At 43.9% G+C, this 22,961-nt stretch overlaps 1 protein-coding gene across 1 annotated transcript in view; it reads left to right on the top strand.

The window, feature by feature from the left end:
* VPS13B (vacuolar protein sorting 13 homolog B) overlaps positions 1–22,961 on the top strand; it is a 2,999,480-nt gene that overhangs the window by 1,527,321 nt on the left and 1,449,198 nt on the right. Inside the window, exon 25 of the mRNA XM_086966051.1 lies at positions 5,775–5,978. Coding sequence (XP_086822177.1) covers positions 5,775–5,978 — 204 coding nt within the window. The remainder of the gene's footprint in view (positions 1–5,774; positions 5,979–22,961) is intronic.

Genomic DNA, 22,961 nt, shown 5'->3' on the forward strand with positions numbered 1-22,961 from the left:
TGCTTTCCAACTTCCAATGCATGCTTGGCAAATACATGCTAGCCACGGAGGAACACATCCACCATTGTTTTGCTCATTAAAGCTGTGCCTTCGATTGTGTAAACCTTGCTAAACTTTGGGAAACTATGACCAAAATGGGTGCTCCCACTGACATAATATCGCACTTGTCGCACCTATATTCAACCCTGACTGCACAAGTAAGTTTTCAGGGGGACGATGAGTGTACCCCAAGTTTTGAGGTCTCAATGGGTATTAGACAAGGCTGTGCCCTTGCACCTTTCCTCTTCGCATTGTATATTAAAGGGATAGACTAAAACTTACCAGAGCTGAACACCGATGCACTAAAAATTGGCCCCCTCCCAACCCCTCTGCTTCAGTATGCAGATGATGCAGTTCTGATATCCAGAACTGCAAATCATCTACAACTGCTGATCGATACATGTGAGAGCAAAAAGTTCCTGGTATAATATCTGGTGCAAGAAGGGAACAAAGTTCACCAGGGAAATAATTGAGGACTGCTTAGCTCTGAAACATTACAGTTAAATCCTATGGCTAGCTTACAAGGACAAGTTACTTAAAGGCGTCGACGAATATCTTTCAGCCTCAATCCCTGCACGTATATTGCAATATGGCAAAAAAAATTGAAAACGGTTTTTGTTTTTTAAACAGGGCCATGTTGGAGATAGCAGAGAAGGGGGAAAAAAGCAAGTGTGTTAAGATATGTGATTTGCCCAACACTTTCAGGTCTCCCAGAATACTTAGTTAAAATAACAAATGTGCAAGAAATTTAATTTGACTAGATTGCGGTTGGGCACATTACACCAGCTTATGACATTTCCAAAATATGAAACATGTAAGAAAACTATCCCTAGGTGCCCTTTTGATAGGAACACATCCCAGTCTACGGTACATGTTATGCTCTTTTGCAGTTTTTTTTTATAAGGACGCAATTAACTTTGTAACCTTGATAATGAAACAGCCTGTTGAGCGACTTGGTCTGAGCGCCTCACTAGCTAGGGAGCAGGGGTGTAGGGAAACGGTGGGGGGGAGGAGGGTAAGGGGGGGAAGGAGGGTGAGGTGGGTGGAGGGGGCTGGTGGGCAGCCAGGGGGGGGGAGTGCAAGGGGTTGGGGGGGGGGGAATAAAAAAAAAGATAAAATAAAGTGTACTAAGGTAAATATCGTTGACATTAAAATTCAACAGGGAAATGTAATACAAAGACATGTCAAGCATTAAAATGTGTTCAGCCAATGTAGGTGGCTTGAATGATGTGAGAAAACGTCAAAGGGTGGATCATTTTTCTTAAGTTTAATAATGTTGATATCTTTTGTATACAGGAGACCCACCTTCCCTGGGTAAAAAGAAATCTGATGAAATTTAGGGGGCTTGAAATCCTAGCTTGCTCATCTCAAACGTCAAGAATCAGAGGTGTGGCCATTTTGGCTAAACCCTTGGTAGGGGGAGCAAAGCGTTACAAGGCTGATAGCACAGGGAGATGGGTGATAGTGGAACTTAATTTAGGCTATACATTATGTGTGATATATGGCTCAAATCAGGATGATCCTGAAATCTTTGATTTTTTGGAAGGGGAACTAGCTAATTGGCCAACGCCCATATTGGTTTGTGGGGATTTAAATATCTCAGTAGATTGGAACAAATCAGATGATTGCTCTGGGCCGAAACCTAAAGTGTTCCGAGCTCTCGATTCCCTTATGAAGTCACATGGTCTCAAGGATGTGTGGGTGGTAAAGGAACCCTTAGATCCAGGTTACACCTATTTTTCTAGCCCCAATCTGAAATATACCAAATTAGACTACTTTTTGATTTCCTCCACGGAGCTGAATAAGGTGAGAATCAAGAAACTCCCAAAATCAATATCAGACAATAATCCTTTAGTGTTGTACTATGATATGCCTAAAATGGAAAGGAAACAAACCAGCTGGTCTTTTGAGAGAAAATTATTGTTAGATACCAGATTCGTGGAACATCTTAAAAAATGGGCTGTGGAGTTTTATGATACTAACAAATATAGCGCGTCTCGGAATAGCGTGTGGGATGCCTTTAAGGCCTCTTTACGGGGAGAGACGATAAGCTGCTCCAATAGAATTAGGAAAGATAAGAGAGAGATCGAGAAGCTCATAGATATGCTAGTGGTAGCAGAAGAACAGCATATTAAGGACATAGGCCAGGGACGGGAGGGACGGGAGAGTTTAAAAAGAATAACTGTCATTAAAGCTGACCTGCAGAAAATAGTCATTCAGAAAGAAACTAGCGAGTACCAGGTCTCCAAGGCAAGACGCTATGAAACAGGGGAACAGGCGGGTAAGGCACTAGCTCTGCAGATAAGGCAAAAGAGGACTAAGAACTTAATCTCCCATATACAGGACGAAGATAAGGAGTATACGGAGCCCAAAGACATTTTAAGAGTCTTTCAGAATTTTTATCAAAAGTTGTATAATGAAGAGGGCGATATTGGTGAGCAGGGTTCAGATCCTGGTTATGTGGATGGTGGTCCGGGTCTAGACATTCAGACCAGAGAAGAGCTTGACAGAGACCTAGATATGCCGGAATTAACTAAGGCCCTACAGGAATTAGCCTCAGGTAAGGCAGCAGGACCTGACGGAATCCCCCTCGAGGTCTATAAATGCTTAGAATAGGAAATCGCTCCAATTTTACTTGATCTATTCAATGGGATCTTGTGGTCAGGTATAATACCAGAGTCCTTCTTCCACAAGAAGGGGAAACCTAAGGAACTACCGGGGTCTTACCGCCCAATATCGTTAATTAATGCTGACACAAAACTATATTCTGAGGTTTGGGCTGGCAGGTTGGGGGGGGGGGGTCATTGTACGTCTCGTTTCCCCGTGGCAGCATGGGTTTATACCTGGGAGAGGCACTACGGAACATACTAGAAGAGCAATAGTGCTATTTGATGCCCATGGTGCCACTGCGGGGAGATGGCCATGATCCTCCTCGATGCGGAGAAAGCCTTTGACCGAGTAGTATGGGACTTTCTCTGGGGCATTCTGGTCGGTAGAGGCTTTGGTAATAACTTCCTGAGGGCAAATAAGTCTATGTACCTTGACCCGGTGGCTCGTGTTATGGTCATGGGGGAAAGGTCTGATAAAATAGTGATTAAGAGAGGGACACGCCAGGGTTGCCCTTGCTCCCCGATCCTATTTTCCCTATATATAGATCCTTTTATACAAAAATTTTTAGCCTCTCGCCAAATCAGTCCGGCAGTGTTTAATGGCTTCACTACAAAATTGCTTGCCTATGCTGACGACCTGGCGATAACTACGTCTGACCCACACCAAGCAATGCCAGCATTGGTACGACTGGCTAACGAATTTGGACTTCATTCTGGCTATCGGTTAAATGAGGGGAAAACGCAGATTATATGTACTAAAAATATTGTGAAGACAGACTATAGATTTGTAAACTCAGCCGTATATCTTGGGGTCAGAATTAATGCAGCAGTTGAGAAGATGGTTGGAGAGAATTATCTTCCCCTTATTAATGCAATCGAAAAAGATCTGAAAAGAATTGACGTGTTACACTTATCTTTGATTGGTAGAGTGAATGTTTTAAAAATGACGATGTTCCCCAAAGTTTTATATCTGTTTAGGGCTATCCTACTGTTGCAAGAGGAAAGTGTGTTGAGGAAAATCGAATCCACATTCGTTAGGTTTGTTTGGCAGTATGGTAAAGTTAGACGCTCAATTAATCACATGTTATTACCTTGGGATAGGGGAGGCCTGGCTATGCCGAACCTTCGATTATATCATCTGGTATGCCTCCTCACACAGATAAACACACTGATTCAACCAGACCGCCTACTGAAGATCAAATTGAGAGTCAGGACCCTCCCTCTATTTTCGAGCTGTTATTGGGGAGGAAGGCCTATGGGTTACTGCAGTGCGAGTTGAATCAAAGGTACTGTAGGAAGGCAAGGTGTAAGATCATTGAAGGGGTCTGGGGAACTTGGAAAGCTATTAGTAAAATTATGAAGATCCCCAAAATAAACACCAATATAAATCTCTGGAAATCTAACCTATTTCCACATTTGGGCCAAAGCGCGTATTGTATGGAGAGAGCATGGGATAAGATGCCTGGGTGATATCATGAAAGGCGGTACTGTCCTTAGCTTTGACGAGATACAGAAGAAATTTGGGATCCCCGGTAGCCACTGGATTTTATATGAACAATTTGCTCAAACATTATCAGCATACACACAAAAGATTCTGTTACCCCCAGATAGCCAATTGGTTGAATATTCAAAAAAAGGGGGAAAGAAGATAGGTACAGCCTACAATCTTTCGCTGCCTGGCCTCACAGATGATCTGGAAAAAACAGAGGTCTTATGGGCGCAAAAATTGGGGGATCCTGATGTTGATATAGACCTAGCCCTAATCTAAAGTAAGAAAGTATTTCGAGCATCAAATTTGAGGTCTCAACATTATAAGACTTTGTTTAACCTCTACTATACCCCAGCGAAATTGTATGGGTGGGGACTTAGAGAAGACGATAAATGCCCCAAATGCAATACAGGTCCGGCAGATCTACACATGTTTTATTACTGTCCTAATCTGGTTTTAATACGTAGTGAGATAACTCTGTTTTTGGAGGGGCTGCTAGGCATTAAAATCAACCTATCCCCTACCCTGGTTCTCACAGGAACAGACAATAAACATAATGTTGGGAGAGATACCCAAGCGTTATTGTTCGTCGCAGTAGCGGTATTACGAATTCTTATCTCGGCTGGGTGGAAGGATACCGTTGCTCCTACGTTTCATATGTGGCTGTCCAGATTGTTTGGTATGCATAATTTAGAGGCATGTTTATACGAATTTAAGGGGAGGATAGCGCGAGAATTTGGTAGAAATATCTGGGAGCCTCTGAAGAAATGGAGGAACTAACGAAAAGACAAGCTTTATGAATGCATATCTATGAATGTTTTAGGTCGATCAATGTGTTTATATTAGAAATATGAATCTTTCCATGAATTACGAATGTATTTATACTATTTTCGAATTATGCTGACTAATTTATTGCACATTCTGAATTTTATATTTGTATAATGTATCAATTGAATATGTATTGGATCTTAATGGAATTACACCTTATTTCTCAATAAAAAAAAAAAACAGCCTGTCGAGCAGTCACAGGTTGTGTTCTTCGGGCTGTAAAATGAAGGAAATAACTTGCATATCTGGATAAATTGGTTTATGAAGGTGAATAAAAGCTAGGATATGGACGATGAGTCTTTATCTTTCCGAGACTATAGGTTTTTTGGGGGGATGGATTTTAGCTACCTTTTTAGTATAAGAAATGTTTAATTTGTAATGTATGGAATTATTTTTAAACATCTTGTGCTATAACGTTTTAATAACATACTTTTATGGATCTAAAAAAAGAATCCTAATAAAGCTATGTGAATTGAATTGTACTAACCATGCTAAAGGAATATCTTTTCTTACAGTCAGGTAACCCAAGTTCACTTCCAAGTACAATAAGCAATATGATCCCTTCTATATGTTCGAATAAAGATGCCTCCTTTGAGAGGATATAAAACAACGTCGGTTATATAAAGCACACTTTATATTTCCCCAAACCCATGTGGGAAAATAGGATTCTGCCACAGCCGTCCTCCAGCCAAATATAAGTTACGAAATAATTTTATAATGTTTAGCAGTACATAGTTGTCCCTCCTGTTAAGTTTACCACTTCTTTAGAATGTACTAGTCCTAACAATTGCTGTATTTTTCATTTGTAGGTCCAACTTCTATATGAACTTATAGACACCATGAACAGAGCCTGGAATACAATTCAAAGAAAAGCAGTTCTCCATCCGAGCTCCACCTGCTCAGAATCCGTGCCAGGTCCAGCCCCTGCCTCTCCAGTGAGGAGTAGCGTTGGGACTGTTCCACCAGAAACCAGCACCTGCAGCCCATCTGCTGACATTGGAACTACTACTGAGGTAGGTTTTTAACACTTTTGTATTTTGTGAGAACATGCAGATAGGTGTATAACTACGTACATCTTTGTAAGCAGAATCAGATCTCCAACTTGAAGCTTCCTCAAGAAAACATTTTGAAATAGAAAGATGACCTAGATTAACATGGTTAGTGTATAAAAATGTGAGGCTGACCTGAAGAGCCTGTTCTATCCAGAATTTTTGAAGTATGAACAGGCTTGTTCTTGCTTTTAGTTCGAGCTTGTGCAGCACATGCGCTGCTGCGAGGCATGCAGTAGTGACGTACGGAATCGAAGCCCGCCTATTCTTTGCCCATATTTGCACTTGACTTGTGTCTTTGTCCTTTGTTAACGCTGACTTCCGAGCCTTTATTAGGCTCGTTAGTCCCTCCTTGGTACTGCTTTGTCTGCATTTGTAACCTCCCATGTCGACTGGCCCTTTTACTCCTGTTGCAACACGGTATGTCTCATTTAGTCTGTAAGCACTATTTTCTTTAATGAGTTTTTCCTACTGCAGGCAGGATGTACTTTCCTTGCCATGCGTGCTTTCACTTTCAAGCAGCCCCATACAACGGCGGCCGCTTCTTTGAAGTGTAATAGGCCTTGCATTTACAAAAGTGTCTTGCGTTTCCAAGAGTTTGAGCTATTGCCATTGTAAATGATAATAGCTTAACCCCTTAAGTGCTGCTGACGGCCAACGGTCGTCAGCAGCGCTACCTCCCCAGTGCTGCGCACGACCATTGGACGTCCATTCAGCACTGGTTCCAATGGACAGCGCAGCACTGGGGAGGGATGTTTACACGCAGCTAAGGTGTTAAACCCTGGTAAATGCGAGACCTATTGCATTGCAAATGCTTGTTGTGCACATTGTCGTGTTTGTTTTTTCATGTATATGGTTTTCAGCACAGGCACTTGAAATCCATTTATCTTAAGGGGTACCTTTCTCCGGTTTTTATGGCGGGGATAAGCCTGCTCGGTTACTTAAGAGCGATAAGCCTTTGGGGGAGGCAAGAGTTTACTGTCTGTGTAGGTGACAGTTGGAACATCAATAAATAACTTTGATTTACTTCGACTGAATCTTGAAAAATTGATGATACAGTCTTGAAGAATTGTTTAATACACAATATTGGTGTATTCAATAGCTGTGCCCAGGGGGCCGATACTAATCAGGTGTCGCTGCTTTTTTCATTGAGTTAAGGACACCCCAGTCAGGGGGTGATACCCCAGGAGCACGCACCCAAGTTTACAAATTCATCATTAAGATTTGGGTGCGCACCCTACCACTTTTCGTTTCAGAAGTAATACATGCGGTGCTGAATTATCAGAACTTATTCAGCTGGATAGGATATCCTGAGACTGTATCTCAAGAAGCGGAGAAGGCGAATGTCATTCTCCAGTACGGAAGGAAGAAGCCAGAGTTGCTTTCTGTGCACAAAGCAATAAGAACATTGCTGGCAAGAGAATGGACAGATACAGAGAAATCTAATTTTCTCATATTTGTTTGGCGGGATATCAAGAGGTGTTTGATGTGGTGGTCAAAACTGACTCACTGTTGGCTGGCATTTTATCTCAAGGGACTATTATTTTAGAAGATACCATGCTTTCAGACCCCTTGGGTGAAAGATTGAAAGTGCTGTGAAGAGAGCCTCTACAGCATCAAATTTTACTTTAAAGGCTGGTACCTGTTATTCAGTAATATTCCTTGTATATAATCTTTTAGGAGACTTTTGACCTGCTTTAGATCTGAAGAAAGTAAATACATTCATCCTGTACCAAAGATCCATCAGGGTGGCTTTACAACACATTCTTTCCCTAGTAGCTTTAGATCTGTTCGATGCCTATTTCCATGTGCCAATTCACTAGAACTCAAAAGAATCTTGTAGTCTGCATGATGGAAAATCATTATCTGTTCTAGGCTGTTTCTTGCAGTCTAGCATCTGCCCGAGAGTGTTCACTAAGATCTAAGTTTGTCTGGTAGATGTTTTCATTCCAGGGAGTCGATGGACTTCCCAAACCTAGATGAGTGGCTAAATTGTGCTTCTTCTTTTTCTCAGGGCATAAAATCAGTACGGCATATGTGTTGAATAATGGAGCATCATGGTTTTCCATTGAACGTGAAGAAGGCACAGTTGATCCCTGAACAGAACTTGCAGTCCATTCCAATTCAAGACTAACCTGGCGACTGTTTTTGTACCTGTACGGAGGCAAGAGAAATCAATTGGCTATCTAACTATGCCTGTCCAGTGCCAAAAAGCTCCTGTGAGTCAACAGTTGAGAGTCCAAGGAGACATTGCATCCTCTTTCCTTCTGGTCCCTTGGGTTTTCTGCTATTTACCGTCTGGTAAATCATCTTCTGTTACATTGGGATCCTGTATCCTAAGACAATGAGTATATTTCCCAAACTCCACTAGTGGCTGTTTTCAGGCACTTTATCTAAGAGAATGGCCCTGGCCACCTCTCGTCCTAATGTATTAATAACAGATGATAGCAGCCTGGATTGGGGATCACTCTGCAAGCAAAGTTAATCCAATTAATCCAGGCACACTGGTTAGAATAGGAGTAATGCCTATTTTTAATTAGAACTGGCAGTATAACTCACAGCTCTATTGTTTTTTTTGCTCTACTGATTCAGAACTAGAGTGTTCTGATCTGTACAACCAATCAGGCCTCTTGTTGGTACTTGAAACATGTAACCAGTTAACCCCTCCCATGCTCATGACGGTCCCCGGCCGTCATGAGTCACGATGGGCGTGTGTGCACGACGGTCCGCGCCGTGCCCACGGTTGGAATGTTCAGCACTGCGGCGGAATTTGCGCCGCAGGCAAGGTGTTCAAGGGTTCCAGCCTAGCTCACCTAGCAGGGACAGACTGAGACTGCAAACCAACCCTGGCAATTAAGTCGGACCTGCCGGAGATGGGTTAGGGGTGCAGGGACGGTGCTGGCAGGAAAACTGTTGCTACCTTTGTTACAGGGGCCAATATTGCAGCACTGCTGTAAAACCTTCCCCAGTAACAAAAACAGCCCCACCATGAAAATGCCCAGTGCCGGCTACGGCTAGTCTGGCCCTGTCATCTAGCCAAGAAGACGAGGACTTGGGCAGAGCAGAATCTCCTTTTACCCTCAGTGATGTACCTTCTGGGAAAGTAGAATATGTAAATGTAAATGTAATGGACATTTATAGAGCGCTGCTACCACTCCAAGGATTATCTTGGCGCTTACACAACCCAGGTGGAAGAGTTGGATAGGAAAAGAAGTCCAGTTTCTTAAACACAGCCACTACACTAGGGTTCTACACAGAGAGTCAGACATGGAGAAAATCCAAGTTTTCAATGCCTTCCTAAAAGGGGCTTCTTGGGAGAAAGAACGCAAGGGAAGGGGGAGTTTGTTCCAGGCCTTGGTTCCTAGTACAAAGATGGATTTGCCACCCTTTGTAGCCAGTTTAAAGCGGGGAATGGTAAGTAAGTTCTGACTAGCGGATCTTAGGCAGCGTGCTGGGTAGTATCTTTTGAACCCCCTTCGTAAATAGGTCGGGCCACGTTGATGGAAGGCCCTAAAAGTAATCAAGAGAAGTTTAAAGAGAATTCTCTTTCCTATTGGCAGCCAGTGTAAGATATTTAGAGCTGCAGAGGCAGATGATCTACGGGGCAGACGCAGTACGAGGCGGGCAGCTGTATGTGGACAGACTTAGCTAAATCTTGCAACAGCTAGCATAGCAAGTCAACCCACTTGGGGATATTTCCAGTGTCTCCCTCACCTCCGGATCTTCCACAAGCATCCATCTCTTCAGCACTTATCCCTGGGGGTCTGGAGCTTGAGAAGATGGGATAAGAATGATTGGGTTGCTTTAAGTTGCTTTCTCCTTCAAAATTGTTGAAGACAAAGCACACTGAAGATATACGACAGCCAATAGAAACACATTAGTAAATTATGCTGCTCCAGAGGGTTAAAAGCAGCTTGTTGTTGCTCTCCACGCCACTGGAGTCAAGCTATTCTGGCTGAAGACGGCTGATAGCCAGAAACCGATCCTCGGATGCTTGATTCTGGTCCAGGGAAGACATGGCTTGGCAGTTCGGGCTGGACTGTTCCCATGAGGCACAGGGTCAAGGCTGATTTGCATATGACCATGTCTGAACTGGGGTGGTGTGGTGAGCAAAAAAACGATGGATTTAAGCCCAGATCTCTGTACTGGGGTGAATGTATGACATTGTTCTGCATTCTGTCCATCAACTGTTGTTTTTGCTGTTGTGGAAGAAGACATTTATTTTTATTTTTGAGAGAAGAATTTCTTTTGGGGTTGACTGTTTCCACATTGTGCACTCAGTGGGAAGCTAGCAGAGCAACTAGAGGGCCCCCTTTAATGGTCTTTCATGCCCTCGACTCTCGTCTTCTCAAGAGTTATTTAAAAATTGTTTATACTCTGGTACCATAGTGGGATCATCCGCTAGTGTTAAATAGCCTTCAAGAAGATCGTTTTGAGCCACTTGAAAGTGTTGTTACTAAATTCCTAATCCTGAAAGTTTTCTTTTTTGTGGCCTTCCATACAGAATAAAGATTGGACGACTCCTGTCATTGAATTCATCAAGTTGACTTTCCATTTGTCACTTTTGGTTTAGCCGACAAGCCACATAAACCATTTTAGCCACAAGTAGGTGGGTAAGAATGGCCATTTCTTTGGCCTGCCAGGAAGCAGGGGTTCCCACTCCATGCATAAGCGGTAGTTCCACTAGAAGCATGTCTTTTTCACAGTCAGTGGAGCCTGAATCAGATGTATTTGTGCAGTTGCTACATGGTCCGCTCCCCTCAATACCTCTAGTTAACACTATAAACCGTGGTTGGAGAAGTATTTTACTTATTTTGTTCATCGGTTTTGTCTTCCGTCAGCAGTAACAAAAGAGAAGTATTTGATTTGTTTTTTTCAGCAGTAACAAAAGAGAAGTATTTGATTTTTTTTTTTCTGGATGCCAATAAATTCCTTTTAGTTTGCGTTCAAATGTTTTGAGTTGTTTGACTTAATTTTTTTTTACTGTTCTCTTTGGTATCTGCTAATAGCATAAGGACTTGGGCGTGGAAACTGTTGATGAGATAGTGTTTGAATTGCTCACCTGTAATTTTCATTATTCCGAGTCGTAGTCTTCCTCACAGCAGTCTTGTTTTCAATTCTCCCGCCAACAGCTGGAGACGTAGGGAAAAGTAAAAGCAAAAACAACTTTTTCTGTTAAATGTAATATTTATAAATAAGCTTTGCTTAAACAGGAAATGAGATTGGATTGATAACACCTTTATGGCCTAGGAAGAGGTAGTGCAGCCACGTTGGTGGTATTCAGCCTGTAAAACATGGATTTTATGTAAGTGTGAAGACTGTACTGGAGTAGACGTTGGGCTCCAAGTGCAAGGACTGGAGCGTGAAAGACGGATGTAAAGGCAATGGATTTATTGAGGCTGTGGGCTTCCGTAGAACAGAATGACTAGTACTTGGGAGTAATGAATATTTCCTGTAGTAATTCGAGCATTACCACCTGCTGTCCTAAGCAGTTGACATCTTCAATGATTCTATTGCTTCCTGCTGTCCTGAAGCATTCTGCATCCTTGTTGACTAAATTGCTGCCTGCGGTTTCAAAGCAGCTGTAGCTCAGTGGCGGATCATTCCCTGAGGCAGTGGAGCTTTGCCATACTGCTGCTGTGCAGCAGTGAAAGAAAGGCAAAATAATATTATAATAACGATATCATCATTTTATTCTTCCCTGCTGTGGCAGCATGAGGGCCGGGCTGCTCTGTTGACAGAGCAAGGGAGGAGTGGTGCGCACATTAAAGTGCTCATGATGCCTTGACCGGACCTCTCTGGCCGGCCAAACAGTCATGCGGACTTTAGCATGTTGTCCACCCTGTCTGCATTAGAGCCAGAATGGAAATCCTTCCCAGGCCCCATGTCCCCATCTGAGCACTAAACTTCAGCTGTCAGACAAATCACATCGCTGCACTGTAGCGTTGTGATTGGTTTAGGGGAGCCAACCACAGCGCTGCATTGCAGCATTGTGATTGGCTCAGGGAAGCCTGGCTGCTTCCTGTTCAGCGGAGGAGAGGTAACGTGGGACACAGCGGCGAGTAGGTGAGTGAATTTTACTTTTTTTTAGACTGACTTATACCTACTTACCCCCTCATGCTCCCCCCACCAGCAAACCCCCTCCACTCGCAGCCCACCACCCCAGGTCCATGCTGGCTGCCACTGCTGTAGCTTCATTGATTCCATTGTTGCCTGCTGTCCTAAAGCAGTCAGCATCCACAATAATTTCTTTATTGCCTATTGTCGCAAAGGAGTCTTAATACTGATTGATTACATCTGTCTGCTGTCCTAATGCATTGCGCATTCTCGTTATTTCTCTAACTTCCCACTGTCCTAAAGCAGATCACATACTTAGTGATTCGATACGTTTGCTGTGTAGAGCAGCCCCACGTCCTCCTTGAATCTGTCCGCCTGTTGCCCTACAGCAGAACAGCAGAGCACATCTTCATTAATTCCATGATTGCCTGCTGACCTGATGCATTTACTTCTTCCTTGGTTCCATACCTGCCTGCTCTGAGTTGCAGTGAGACCGAAGCGAATGAGGACAGAGTTTTTTCAAACATCTACTGCATTTGGCTTTTACCTGACCTGCGGCTCCTTTGGAAGCAGCAGCCTGGCCCTGTCCTCTGAGCACCATGTGCAATATCAGACGCGTTTCATTTATGTCGGTAATAACAATAACCTGTTGTTCTGTTTTATTATATTAGATATTGCTTTTCCTTTTTCAAGTCACTTGTTGTAATTGACGTTTGATTTTCTTTGGCGTCTGTAGACGCACTCAGAATAGCAGCTGGACCCAGTTTTTAGTTTGGCGTCGCTGGTTTAGAAGCATTGATCTGTGCAGTAGTTTAATGCCTCTTTGAAGGAGGGCACGAAGTATTAGTGTGCGGTCGCCTCGCTGGGGTGGTAGCATTTTGTGATCACGTGTTTGGCATGTGTAATGCTTGTTCTTTCTCTCCAGCTTGCTTTGTTCCTCGTTTAAATTCCCAGGAATATTCCCCCAGTCCCATACAGTGGCTTCTGTCTGCTAGCCAAGAATGGGCATATGCTCTTGAGTCACAAATCTGCCAACAGGGGGTGGTATATAAGACATGCTGTCATAATTTTGACTTACTCAGTTGTGGTTTTAATTCTGGCATGACTTTCAACATGTTTTTCCAATGTTGTATTTTCCTCGTAACTTTTATTCCGTAGTTTCACTTCTAATGTAGCACAGCTTTTTAACTGACTTCCACTTGTACAACCAATATCTGCTGCCTCATGATCATGGTCAATTGACTAGGTTAACGGTAGGATGCTTTGCATGTCCTGAATGCAGGAAAGAAGAGCTTATCATGCGGCTTACAGCATATAGAGTGATGCCAGTGCATTGGGCCACATGCAAATAGAGGCATGTTTACAGTGTGGTACATTAATCAGCATTCGTTTTTTAATTTTTGGGTATTTGTGAAGCGCTGCACATCGATTTTCAGCTTTCTGAGAGAGCTTTGCAAGATGCAAGGGGCAGAAGGCTCTCGCTAGATTACTGGGACCCCAAGAACTCTAAGGGATCTGTTATTGTCCGTGATTCCGCAGTGTCACATGTATGTTGTGGAGTGACACGCAGATTTCAACACTTAGTGGGATAAACAGGTGGTGTAAGGGTGTATTCCAGAGCGTATTATAGAAGTATAATGGCGGAACTCAAAGATTCGTGTGGGAGGGAAAAGCAAAGAACCATTTGTTAGTATTAGAAAGGATCAATATATTTAGGAGAAGGGAGGCTGTAATAAAACAAGTGTCAATAATTGCGGTCTGTGGACTCCTGCTCAGGGGGTCTGCAACTGTTTAGAAAATTAAATAATGTTAGCAGATTAATCAAATAGATGTAAATAAAGAAGCAAATGTTAAATAGAAAATGTAAAAACATTGTATAACTGTCTAGGAATTTGACGTTGGAGGCAAAAAATTAAGTTGGCCCTTAGCTGGATGCGTGGGGGCAGCCCAAGTACAGCAAACAGAATATAGTGTGGACCGGTTTAAAGTGTTGATAAAAGAGAGCATGTATTAGTAGCAAACTACACACAGCGATATGCCAGAGTCTATGCATGTTGCTTCAGCTTTTAGAATCAAAAACTAAATTTAGAAAAAATGTCAACCTTCCCATTAAAATTAAAAGTTAGATTTTTCTACATTTGTTGGTGAATTAAATGTTTCATCATTTGTGAATTTATTTGATGTATTCTTGATTCTGTATTTTTCTGCATTGTTTTGAGATTCAGACCGTCACCAGCTTGCAGGAATGACGTAGTAAGGGTCCCCGGATTCTAGTTATTAATCAGTGGGGGAGGTGGTGTCCAATGCGTTCAGCATAGAGAGGGGAACAAGGCAGGATTGCCCACTAACCCCATTCCTTTTCACACTCACCACAAAGCCATTGGCAATACATCTGAGGGCCGAACCTGAGGATTGGGGAGTGCAAGTGGGCGACGTGACGCATATTGTGTCAATATACGGCGACAATACCCTGACATACATGACCAACTCGGAGCGATTGGTGCCATGCCTTCTGCGCCTTATAGCTGACTTTGGGAGAATATCTGGCCTACATGTCAACCGCCACAAAACATTGTCTTCCCCCTGGTGTCCTTGGCTGATAGTGGAGCGACCAAAGTCCTTGAAGTGGGACTGCCCTGGAGATGAGCAATACCGTTATCAGGAAATGCAGATAAAGCATGACCAACACCAACAATACTAGTTAAATATGGGAACGGTGTTAGACGGCCTCACAGCCTCCATAAAATTTTGGTATGCGCTTCCACTGTCTGTAATGGGCAAAGTGGCACTAAGCAAAATGGTCCTGGTGCCTCTTCCCTATGCAGAATTCGATCTGCGTCCTACTGAACTCCCTTTCCAACAGCTTGATGGGCTGTTGGTTCCCTTGGTATGGGCAGGAAAACAGAGCAGAGTCCGACTAGAGATCTTAAAATTGGACCTTATTGAGGGTGGGCTGGGCCTTCCAGACTTTAAGTTATACTATTGACTGGCCTGCTCCAATATGCTGCATTGTGGTGTGAAGGCTGCCCAAATTGGGGGAAGTGTGGTCCTGGGATGCAGGGGAAGCTGGACCGGTTAAATGTGAGCATTAAAGAATTTGCTAACCCCCACGAAAATGACTATATAAAGAATTTTTCAGAAAAGCACAAACAAAGAGAATCTTCAGCTTGTGCAGGTATTTTATTTAAACCTGTTTTAATTTTTTATCAAATTTATGTTTTCATGGAAGAGAAAGGTACTTAAGGAACACACTTATACATATTTACAACATTTAAACCACAAACATATATACAGTTATTGACACTTATTGCAAAATCTTCTTTTACAAAAGCTGCGTATTCACAAATATTCACTCTTTGTGAAATATTTTTCACTTTTGATTACCAGAAATGAAAACAAAAGAAAGCAAACCTTAGAATCTTATACTTGTTATTTTTTTTATCTATTTGAGACAGTTTAATTATTTTGTTTTCGTCTTTGCTTAGAGGTTTTTTTCGTCCGTTAATCCGTGCACCTTTTCCCTTCGTTATTGCACTCCCCTTATTTTATTTAGGGTTTTCCTAGCCGTTCTCTAAGGCTTCTTTTTAAAATAGCTTCTAAAATGTATTTCATTTTTTGGAAATAAATAATAGATCATGGTTTTAGATATTATGATTTATTTATTTTGATCTTATATGTTTTTTTACCCTGCCAACTTAGAAACCTCAATTAGAAGTGCACTATGGTATGTTGTCTTGGTTGCTTGCAAAGCGCTGAAGACAGCTCAAGGAGATGACAGGAGTGATCCCACAAGGAGGGATGAGGAACAAGCATTGTGAATTAAAATTGCTGCCCAAAAACATTTGTGCCAGCCTGGCTGGTAAAGTGGTAGTGCATGCAAAGGAGTGAACATTAGGCATCTGGTTGGTTGGAGAGGAGTTTATTTGCAGAAGATGCACTGTGGCTCAGAGCCGAGTGTCACACAAAATGTGTGGGACATTTTGATAAATGCATGTGGCCTTATCAACAGGTCTTCCAAGATTTCTTATTGAACCCGCCTATGAATCTGCACTGCATTGATAAGAAACAGCTGAACTGGAAACCTCTATTTTTTAAGCTGTCATATCAAACAAGGTTTATAAAATTGAAGACTTTTTTGGCTTTTAAAGAAAATGTGTTCTTGTGAACGTGTCTTAAGTATCTGATGAATACATGATCTGATATTCATGTAATTCAAGATTGTCTTCTTTTCACACTTCGTCCCCAGACATGTGCACACGTGTTAAACCTTCTGTTTTTTGTTCTGATGCCAAGTGATTTTACTGCCTGAGATTGCTTAGCACAGTTTCTGGAATTAAGGTCCTGGTTTGATATGTATATTGAAAACATCAACTAAAAGTTGTTGTCCTTAACAGAAACATGGTCAACCAGCTGAGGAAAGAAGATATTGTACATTCAACTGAATCCAAATAGCCCATATTGCAGGAACTATTGCAGGAACATAAATAGGCCAATCTGCATTCATGAGAAAGAATAAACTAGCATACATTTGAGATCTAGACGGATCGACTGGAGAGTGGCAATAATAAAGTAGGAAAGGCTTTGCACTTTCACTCTTTTCTTAAATCTGAGTTAGTCACAGTCTTGCCTTGGGATCTCTGCTGTCATGGCAATGTGTTCGGAACTGTCTAAGTAAGAAAGAAGGGGGCAGGACAGCATTCTAAAATCCTTCTACTTCGTTTTGCTGGTACTTTATAATGAAGTTATCTGAACACTTGTAGGCCCCTTGTGGGCTGACCCTTGATCCTTGACCTTTTGGCACCCCACGCCGCACAGCAACGCCTGTGTGCCCGTGCCCTTAGCCCAGCTGCTGCTGCTGCTGACGGAGTTCGAGGCCCTCCTTTGCTCTTTCTCGTGCTCTCTGAAATTTTATTTTATTTGTTTTATTGTCTTTTTTGTTTTCCCTCCTGTACCATTACTGTGCCCTTTTGCCTTTTTGTCCATTTTTTCCTTCTGTATCCCTCGCCGTTCCTCACTCCCGTTTTCCCGCCCCAGCGGCCCGCTCTCCTATTCGTCCGCTCCCACCTCCCAGCTACTCCTCCCTCCCACCTCCCCTTCTTATGGGGGCCGCTGCGCGGTGAGGAGAGCGATCCTTGACTCTTTGGCAAGTTGCTACACACGCCGCACACACCGCCTGTGGGCTCGTGCCCTGAGCCCAGCTGCCGCTGCTGCTGACGGAGTTCGAGGCCCACCTCTGCTCTTGTTCGTGTTCTCTGTAATTTTATTTTATTTGTTTTATTGTCTTTTTTGTTTTCCCTCCTTTCCTCCTGTGACATTACTGTGCCCTTTTGCCAATTTTTTTCTTCTGTATCCTTCGCAGTTTCTCACTCCTGTTTTCCCGCTGATGTGTCCCCTGCGGCCCTGCCCCCCCCCCCCCTGCTCTTCCAATCATTCGCTCCTACCTCCCAGCTGCTCCTCCCTCCCACCGCTCCTTCTTATGGCGGCCGCGCGCAGTGGGCGTGCTGCTGGCGCGACTAAGGCAAGCTCGTCTGCGCTATCCGCGCCTGGACCGTGCCCAGCGCCACAGCCCCTGGCCCCCGCGACACCCGATGCCGCTACGACGCGAACACTTTCCACTTACTCAACACTGGAAGAGCACACGCATGCTTCCTGGCTGCCCGAAGCGCACCAAAGGCCCCGTCTCATGTCGGAACTGCAGCTTCACCAGTCTCCGAGCCGCCAACCGCCCACCAAGATAGGACGCAAACACCTCAGATGCATACTGCTGAACACCTGCCTAGCATGCAAACAAGCCGTCGAACTCTGGGACCTGCTCGACACATCCTCCCCAGACGTAGCCTTCCTGACAGAGACCTGGATGAACGACTCCTCGGCACCCGACATCTCCATAGCTGTCCCGGACGGGTACAAGATCACCCTCCGAGACCACACCAACGGAGTAGGAGGTGGGCTCGCCATCATCCACAAGACCACCCTCATGGTCTCAACCAACTCGGACGACACCCTCAGCACCGCCGAACACCTGCACTTCCAGATCCACACTGATCCCAACACCACCCTCAGAGCAACGCTGATCTACAGACCCCCCGGACCCCAGCCTCAGTTCAGCGACTCCATCGCCGACTTCGTCAGCATGCACTCCCTCGCCTCCACAGAATACATCCTCCTCGGAGACATGAACTTCCACCTCGAGAACAACGACGACACCAACTCCGCCACCCTGACCGCCAACCTCGCCAACCTCTGACTCAGACAGCTCGTCACTGCGCCCACCCACTCTGCCGGCCACACGCTTGACCCCATCTTCTCCGCAAGCCCCCACCTCTCCGTCAGCCACATCACTGAACTCCACTGGACCGACCAATGATGCATCCACTTCACCTTCCAGAAACCCACCACGCACCACCGCACCCAACAGGTCCCCCGCCGCAGCTGGAGCAAAATCACGACGACCAGCTAAACACCGCCCTCGCCCGCCACCGACCCCGTCACCGCCGCCAGCATTTTAAGGCGCTGGATCGAGGATTGCGCCAACACGCTTGCAAAGTTCAAGAAATCCTCCAACAGACACACCGCCAAGAATGCCAGATGGCGGCGCGGCCGAGCGGCACCTAAGGTGGCCGCACTCTAACGCAGCTCCTGTGAGGAACTGCCTGAGGCCCCTAAAATCCGTCCATTATCCTCCAGCCTCACTGTCACAGAGGTCGGCTTTGGCCGTAGCGCGGGCTCCGGTACCGGGAGGTTGCTTCCCGGGCCCTCTAGACGGCGCAGAAGTCCCGCATTGACCGACGGTAGTTTGGGGCCTGTGGAGGCCTACATCGTGGGGGAGGCCCTTCCGGACCCCGGCCTCAAGTGATCCTGAGGCCGGCCGCGAGGGTGCGGTGCCGGCGGGGGAGCCGGCCCGGTCTGGGGACCTGGGCATGAAGTAGTGGCCCTTCGGGAGTGCAGGGAGCAGGGCCCGCTCCATGGTCCTCCTGGCTTGGGCTCCGGAGCATTGAAAGGACCCTACATGTGGCAACTATCCAGCGACTGAAGAGGCGCTGGGCAAGTGGCGCAGACTGGATCGGCGGGCGAGGAGGTGCCTGGACTGAGAGTGGGCCTCCCTGGTGCTACATGGGCCACGTGGTCACTGAAAGGTGGCATTCAGTATTCGGACAGGGGGGGCATGGAAGTGGCGCCACGCATCCATTTATCTGTGGAGTGTGAGCTTGGAGCAACAGTTAGGTGAGAAGCGCCCACGTGGAGCAGAGGCCGGAGGAGCAGCCGCCGGGGGAGGAACGTTGTGAGGCCCGGTAGACGACCCAAGAGGGACCTGTTGGGAACTGTAGTATCCCCGGGTGGGATCCAGGCGACGGGGCGAAGCTGCGGACTGGAGGGCATCCCCTCCCCCGTGCCCACGGGCGGGCCAGGTGTTCGCAAGCGCAGTCATGAGACCCAAAATTCAATATTCAATAATTTATTTCATTCAGTTCTCTTACGAGAACAACACATTTATACACAATAAAAATTAAAAAATTTACTAATAAAAATGATCACATTAATATAATTTTTAAAAAGACTTAAAAAAGTTATACATGTTAATACACACAAATTCATTGGGTGGACCATTGGAGAGGGAAATCAACATCTGGACCGAATTTATATTACATTTTGTTTTGATCGGGGTAATGTATCTGTTCCTGGCTGCTACAACAATCTCGCTTGGACATACAAACAGAACATGTTCTAGATCTTGCACCCCACCTTTGCATAAGTCACAGAGATTTGTCCCTCCTTGATTTGATGACCACTTAAAAGTGTATGATTTCAGGGGTAATATTCCTAGCCGTACTTGAAGAATAGTTCGCCTTACTCCATGATTTAGATTAAAAAAGATATATGGTTGCGTTTTTTTAAGAACTATTGTATCCGTGTACTGTTTGTACGTTGGGAGCCTGGAGCAGTGTTGAATTTCAAGTTCCATGCTTAGCCTTGTTGTTAGGTACTTCAAGCAGAGTTTCAGCTGGACTGGTGTCCAAGATTTTAACATTTCTAGGGAGACTGATGTTAATTTAAAAGCATTACTTAGGTTTTTTCAAAATATATACTTTGGATAGTCTTGCTCCAGTGTCTCTATTTTTAACAGTGCTCTAAGCGTTTCTGGATCGGCATGAACCAGGTTATATGCCCATCTAATTATGTTTATGATCCCTCTGGCATAGGAACTGACTAACGATAGTTCTAGCCTGAGAGCTTGAACCGGAACTGCTTGCGGCATCTTGATTAACTTCCGCAGGATTTTCCCTTCTTTGATATCTATTTGAGACCATTATTTTGTTGGGATATGTTCTATTGCGAATGATAAAACTGGTGGCATTTTTGCATTATAAACCTGGAGCAAGGAGGAGAATTGTCTTCGGCCGGTGGATGAGTAAAGTCTTTGGAGGGCCCCTGTATGGGCATCTGCTTTATGTCCCATTTTTTGTAGATGAGGCTGGTTGCGCAAAGTCTGAGTAAATGTTCTCCCAAGATATATATATTCTTTAATAATTTCCAATGGTTTACCTCCTAGTAACCAGTTATATTTGCAATGAGTCTTCTTTCCTGTGAATGGTAGAATTTTTGTTTTAGTGGTATTTGGGATTAAATAGTTTTCATCAGTATATCTGGTGAGTGCCGTGTGGTTTCGTTGGAGGCCGAATGGAGTCAGGTCCAAGATAACTACATCATCGGCATACATCATGCAGTGAATTTTGCTGGTAGCAATCTTCGGTGGAAAGTTATTGACCTGATTAAGAGTTTCTGGTAGATCGCTCAAATATAAAGAGAATAATAGGGGGGCTAAGAGACACCCCTGTCGCAGGCCGTTTGGAGTTGGAAATGGGGAGGTTAGACCCTTTTCCCTCCCCATTTGAACTTGGCACCAAGTCCCAGAGTATAATGATGTTATTAAAAGGAGAAGATGTTGATGTATTCCCATTTTCTGGAGTTTGTTCCAAAGTTTGACTCGATCGACCTTGTCGAAGGCAGTGGTAAAGTCTACAAATACTGCATATACTACCTGCGATTTTTTAATCACATATTTTTCTAGTATTGTTTGGAGTACTGCAATATTATCTATGACTGAGTATTTGGGTCTGAATCCTGCTTGGTAGTGTGGAATGGAACCGGTTGAGAATGCCCATTCTTTTAGATGATCTAGAAGTGCAGCAGTAAAAATCTTCCCGGTTGCATCTAGGAGAGCTATCTGTCGGTAGTTCCAGGGGAGCATTCTAGAACCTTTCTTATGAATTGGGATTACTATGCTTCCCTTCCAGGATTTTGGAGTTTCCCCTGTACTAAATATGTGGTTATACATGCATGTTAAAAACTTACTCCACTCTTTTGAGTTATTCTTTAGGACCATTATCGGAATTTGATCTGGACCCATTGCAGCCGAGCTTCTTGCCTTTTTTATGTTGTGTTCTACTAAAGATGGTGTTAGTGGCTCAATGTTTGTGACTTTGTCCTGTCCTATATCGACTTGCGTTACTGTGTCGCAGTTGGAGGCTTGGTTTACTTTGTTTAAATTATTTATATATGTTTCCCAGTCTGAAGGTGGGACAGGGTTTGATTTGAACATTTTTTTTGTTCCTGTTTCTTGTGCTATTATAGTCCAACATGTACGTTTGTCCTGTCTTTTTGCTGCTATCTGTAGGTCTATCCATTTTTTATCCTGTAAGATTTGTTTTTCTTTTCATTTTTGTCTAGTGCGATAGTTTTTTAGTTTATTGATTTCCTGTTTTCTGGTGTCAGAGAAATACAGGAATTGTGCCCTAATTAATTTGTTTAATTCCTTTGCCTTGGGATCTGACGTCGATCTTTTGTTGCCTTGTGTTTTTATCATTCTTCGTTTTCCACTTTCTGTAATAGTTGTACAAGATTCTTGGCCACTGCCTCAAAATTTGATATTGAGTTTATGTTGTTAATTGAAAGTAAATTTGAGTTCTCAATTGTTTGGGTGATTTTTTCAAAGGTTTTAGGGTTCCACGCTAGCCGACCTTGGACTGGATTTATCAGAGCTGTTTTATGCAGTTCCATTATATGTACTGAAGTTGTTCGTTTCAGTATTATACCTGTTGTAAATTGAAGAATAGCGTGGTCACTTCCTTTCTCGAACTTAATATTAAGTTGATGGGCAAATCCAAAGAGGCCTGGCCAGCAGATCATATAATCAAGGATTGATGCACTGAATCCTCCCTTTCTTGTAAAGGAAGCTGGAATGTCACCTTCTATATTGCCATTTAGAAGTACTCCGTTGAGAGTAGCGAGTGATGCTAAAATGATTTTCCCTCTCTTATTTGATTTACATCCTGAGGGAAATTGAGGAATGGGTATTGCCTGGGCCTCATCTGTTTCTCCTGAATCCCATGTTTCTAATAAATCATTAGAGATTTGCCAATTTAGGTCTCCTGTAAGGAACATCAGCGGGAAATTCTATTCTTCTACCACCTTTTCAATATCCTCGGATATAGTTATCGACAATGCATCCATTTTTGCTCCTGGGGGAATATAAACGTTACAGATAAGCATTTTGGTCAAGTTTCTGGTCTTATCAGTCCCTATTTTGATTTTTAGACATTGAAAGTTCTTAGAATGTGTTGGAATAATCTCCTGATCCCAATGATAGTCTTCAGATAGGAGGATAGCAATCCCTCCTTTTGCGTGCCCATGGGTAACCGGTTCTGCTTGAATATCATACACAAAGTAGTCGGGGTCATCGAAGTTTGTGGTTGCCCAAGTTTCTTGTAATGCCACGATCCCTGGACGGTCTTGGGAAATTGTTGCTAGTTTTTCTTGAGTTTTCCCTGCGATGTTCCAGGAATAGATGGTGAGACCGTGGCTGAAAAGGGCGCTTGATTTCGGAACCTG

Source organism: Lissotriton vulgaris, chromosome 4_1, assembly GCF_964263255.1.
Source record: "Lissotriton vulgaris chromosome 4_1, aLisVul1.2, whole genome shotgun sequence".
NCBI classification, from domain to species: domain Eukaryota; kingdom Metazoa; phylum Chordata; class Amphibia; order Caudata; family Salamandridae; genus Lissotriton; species Lissotriton vulgaris.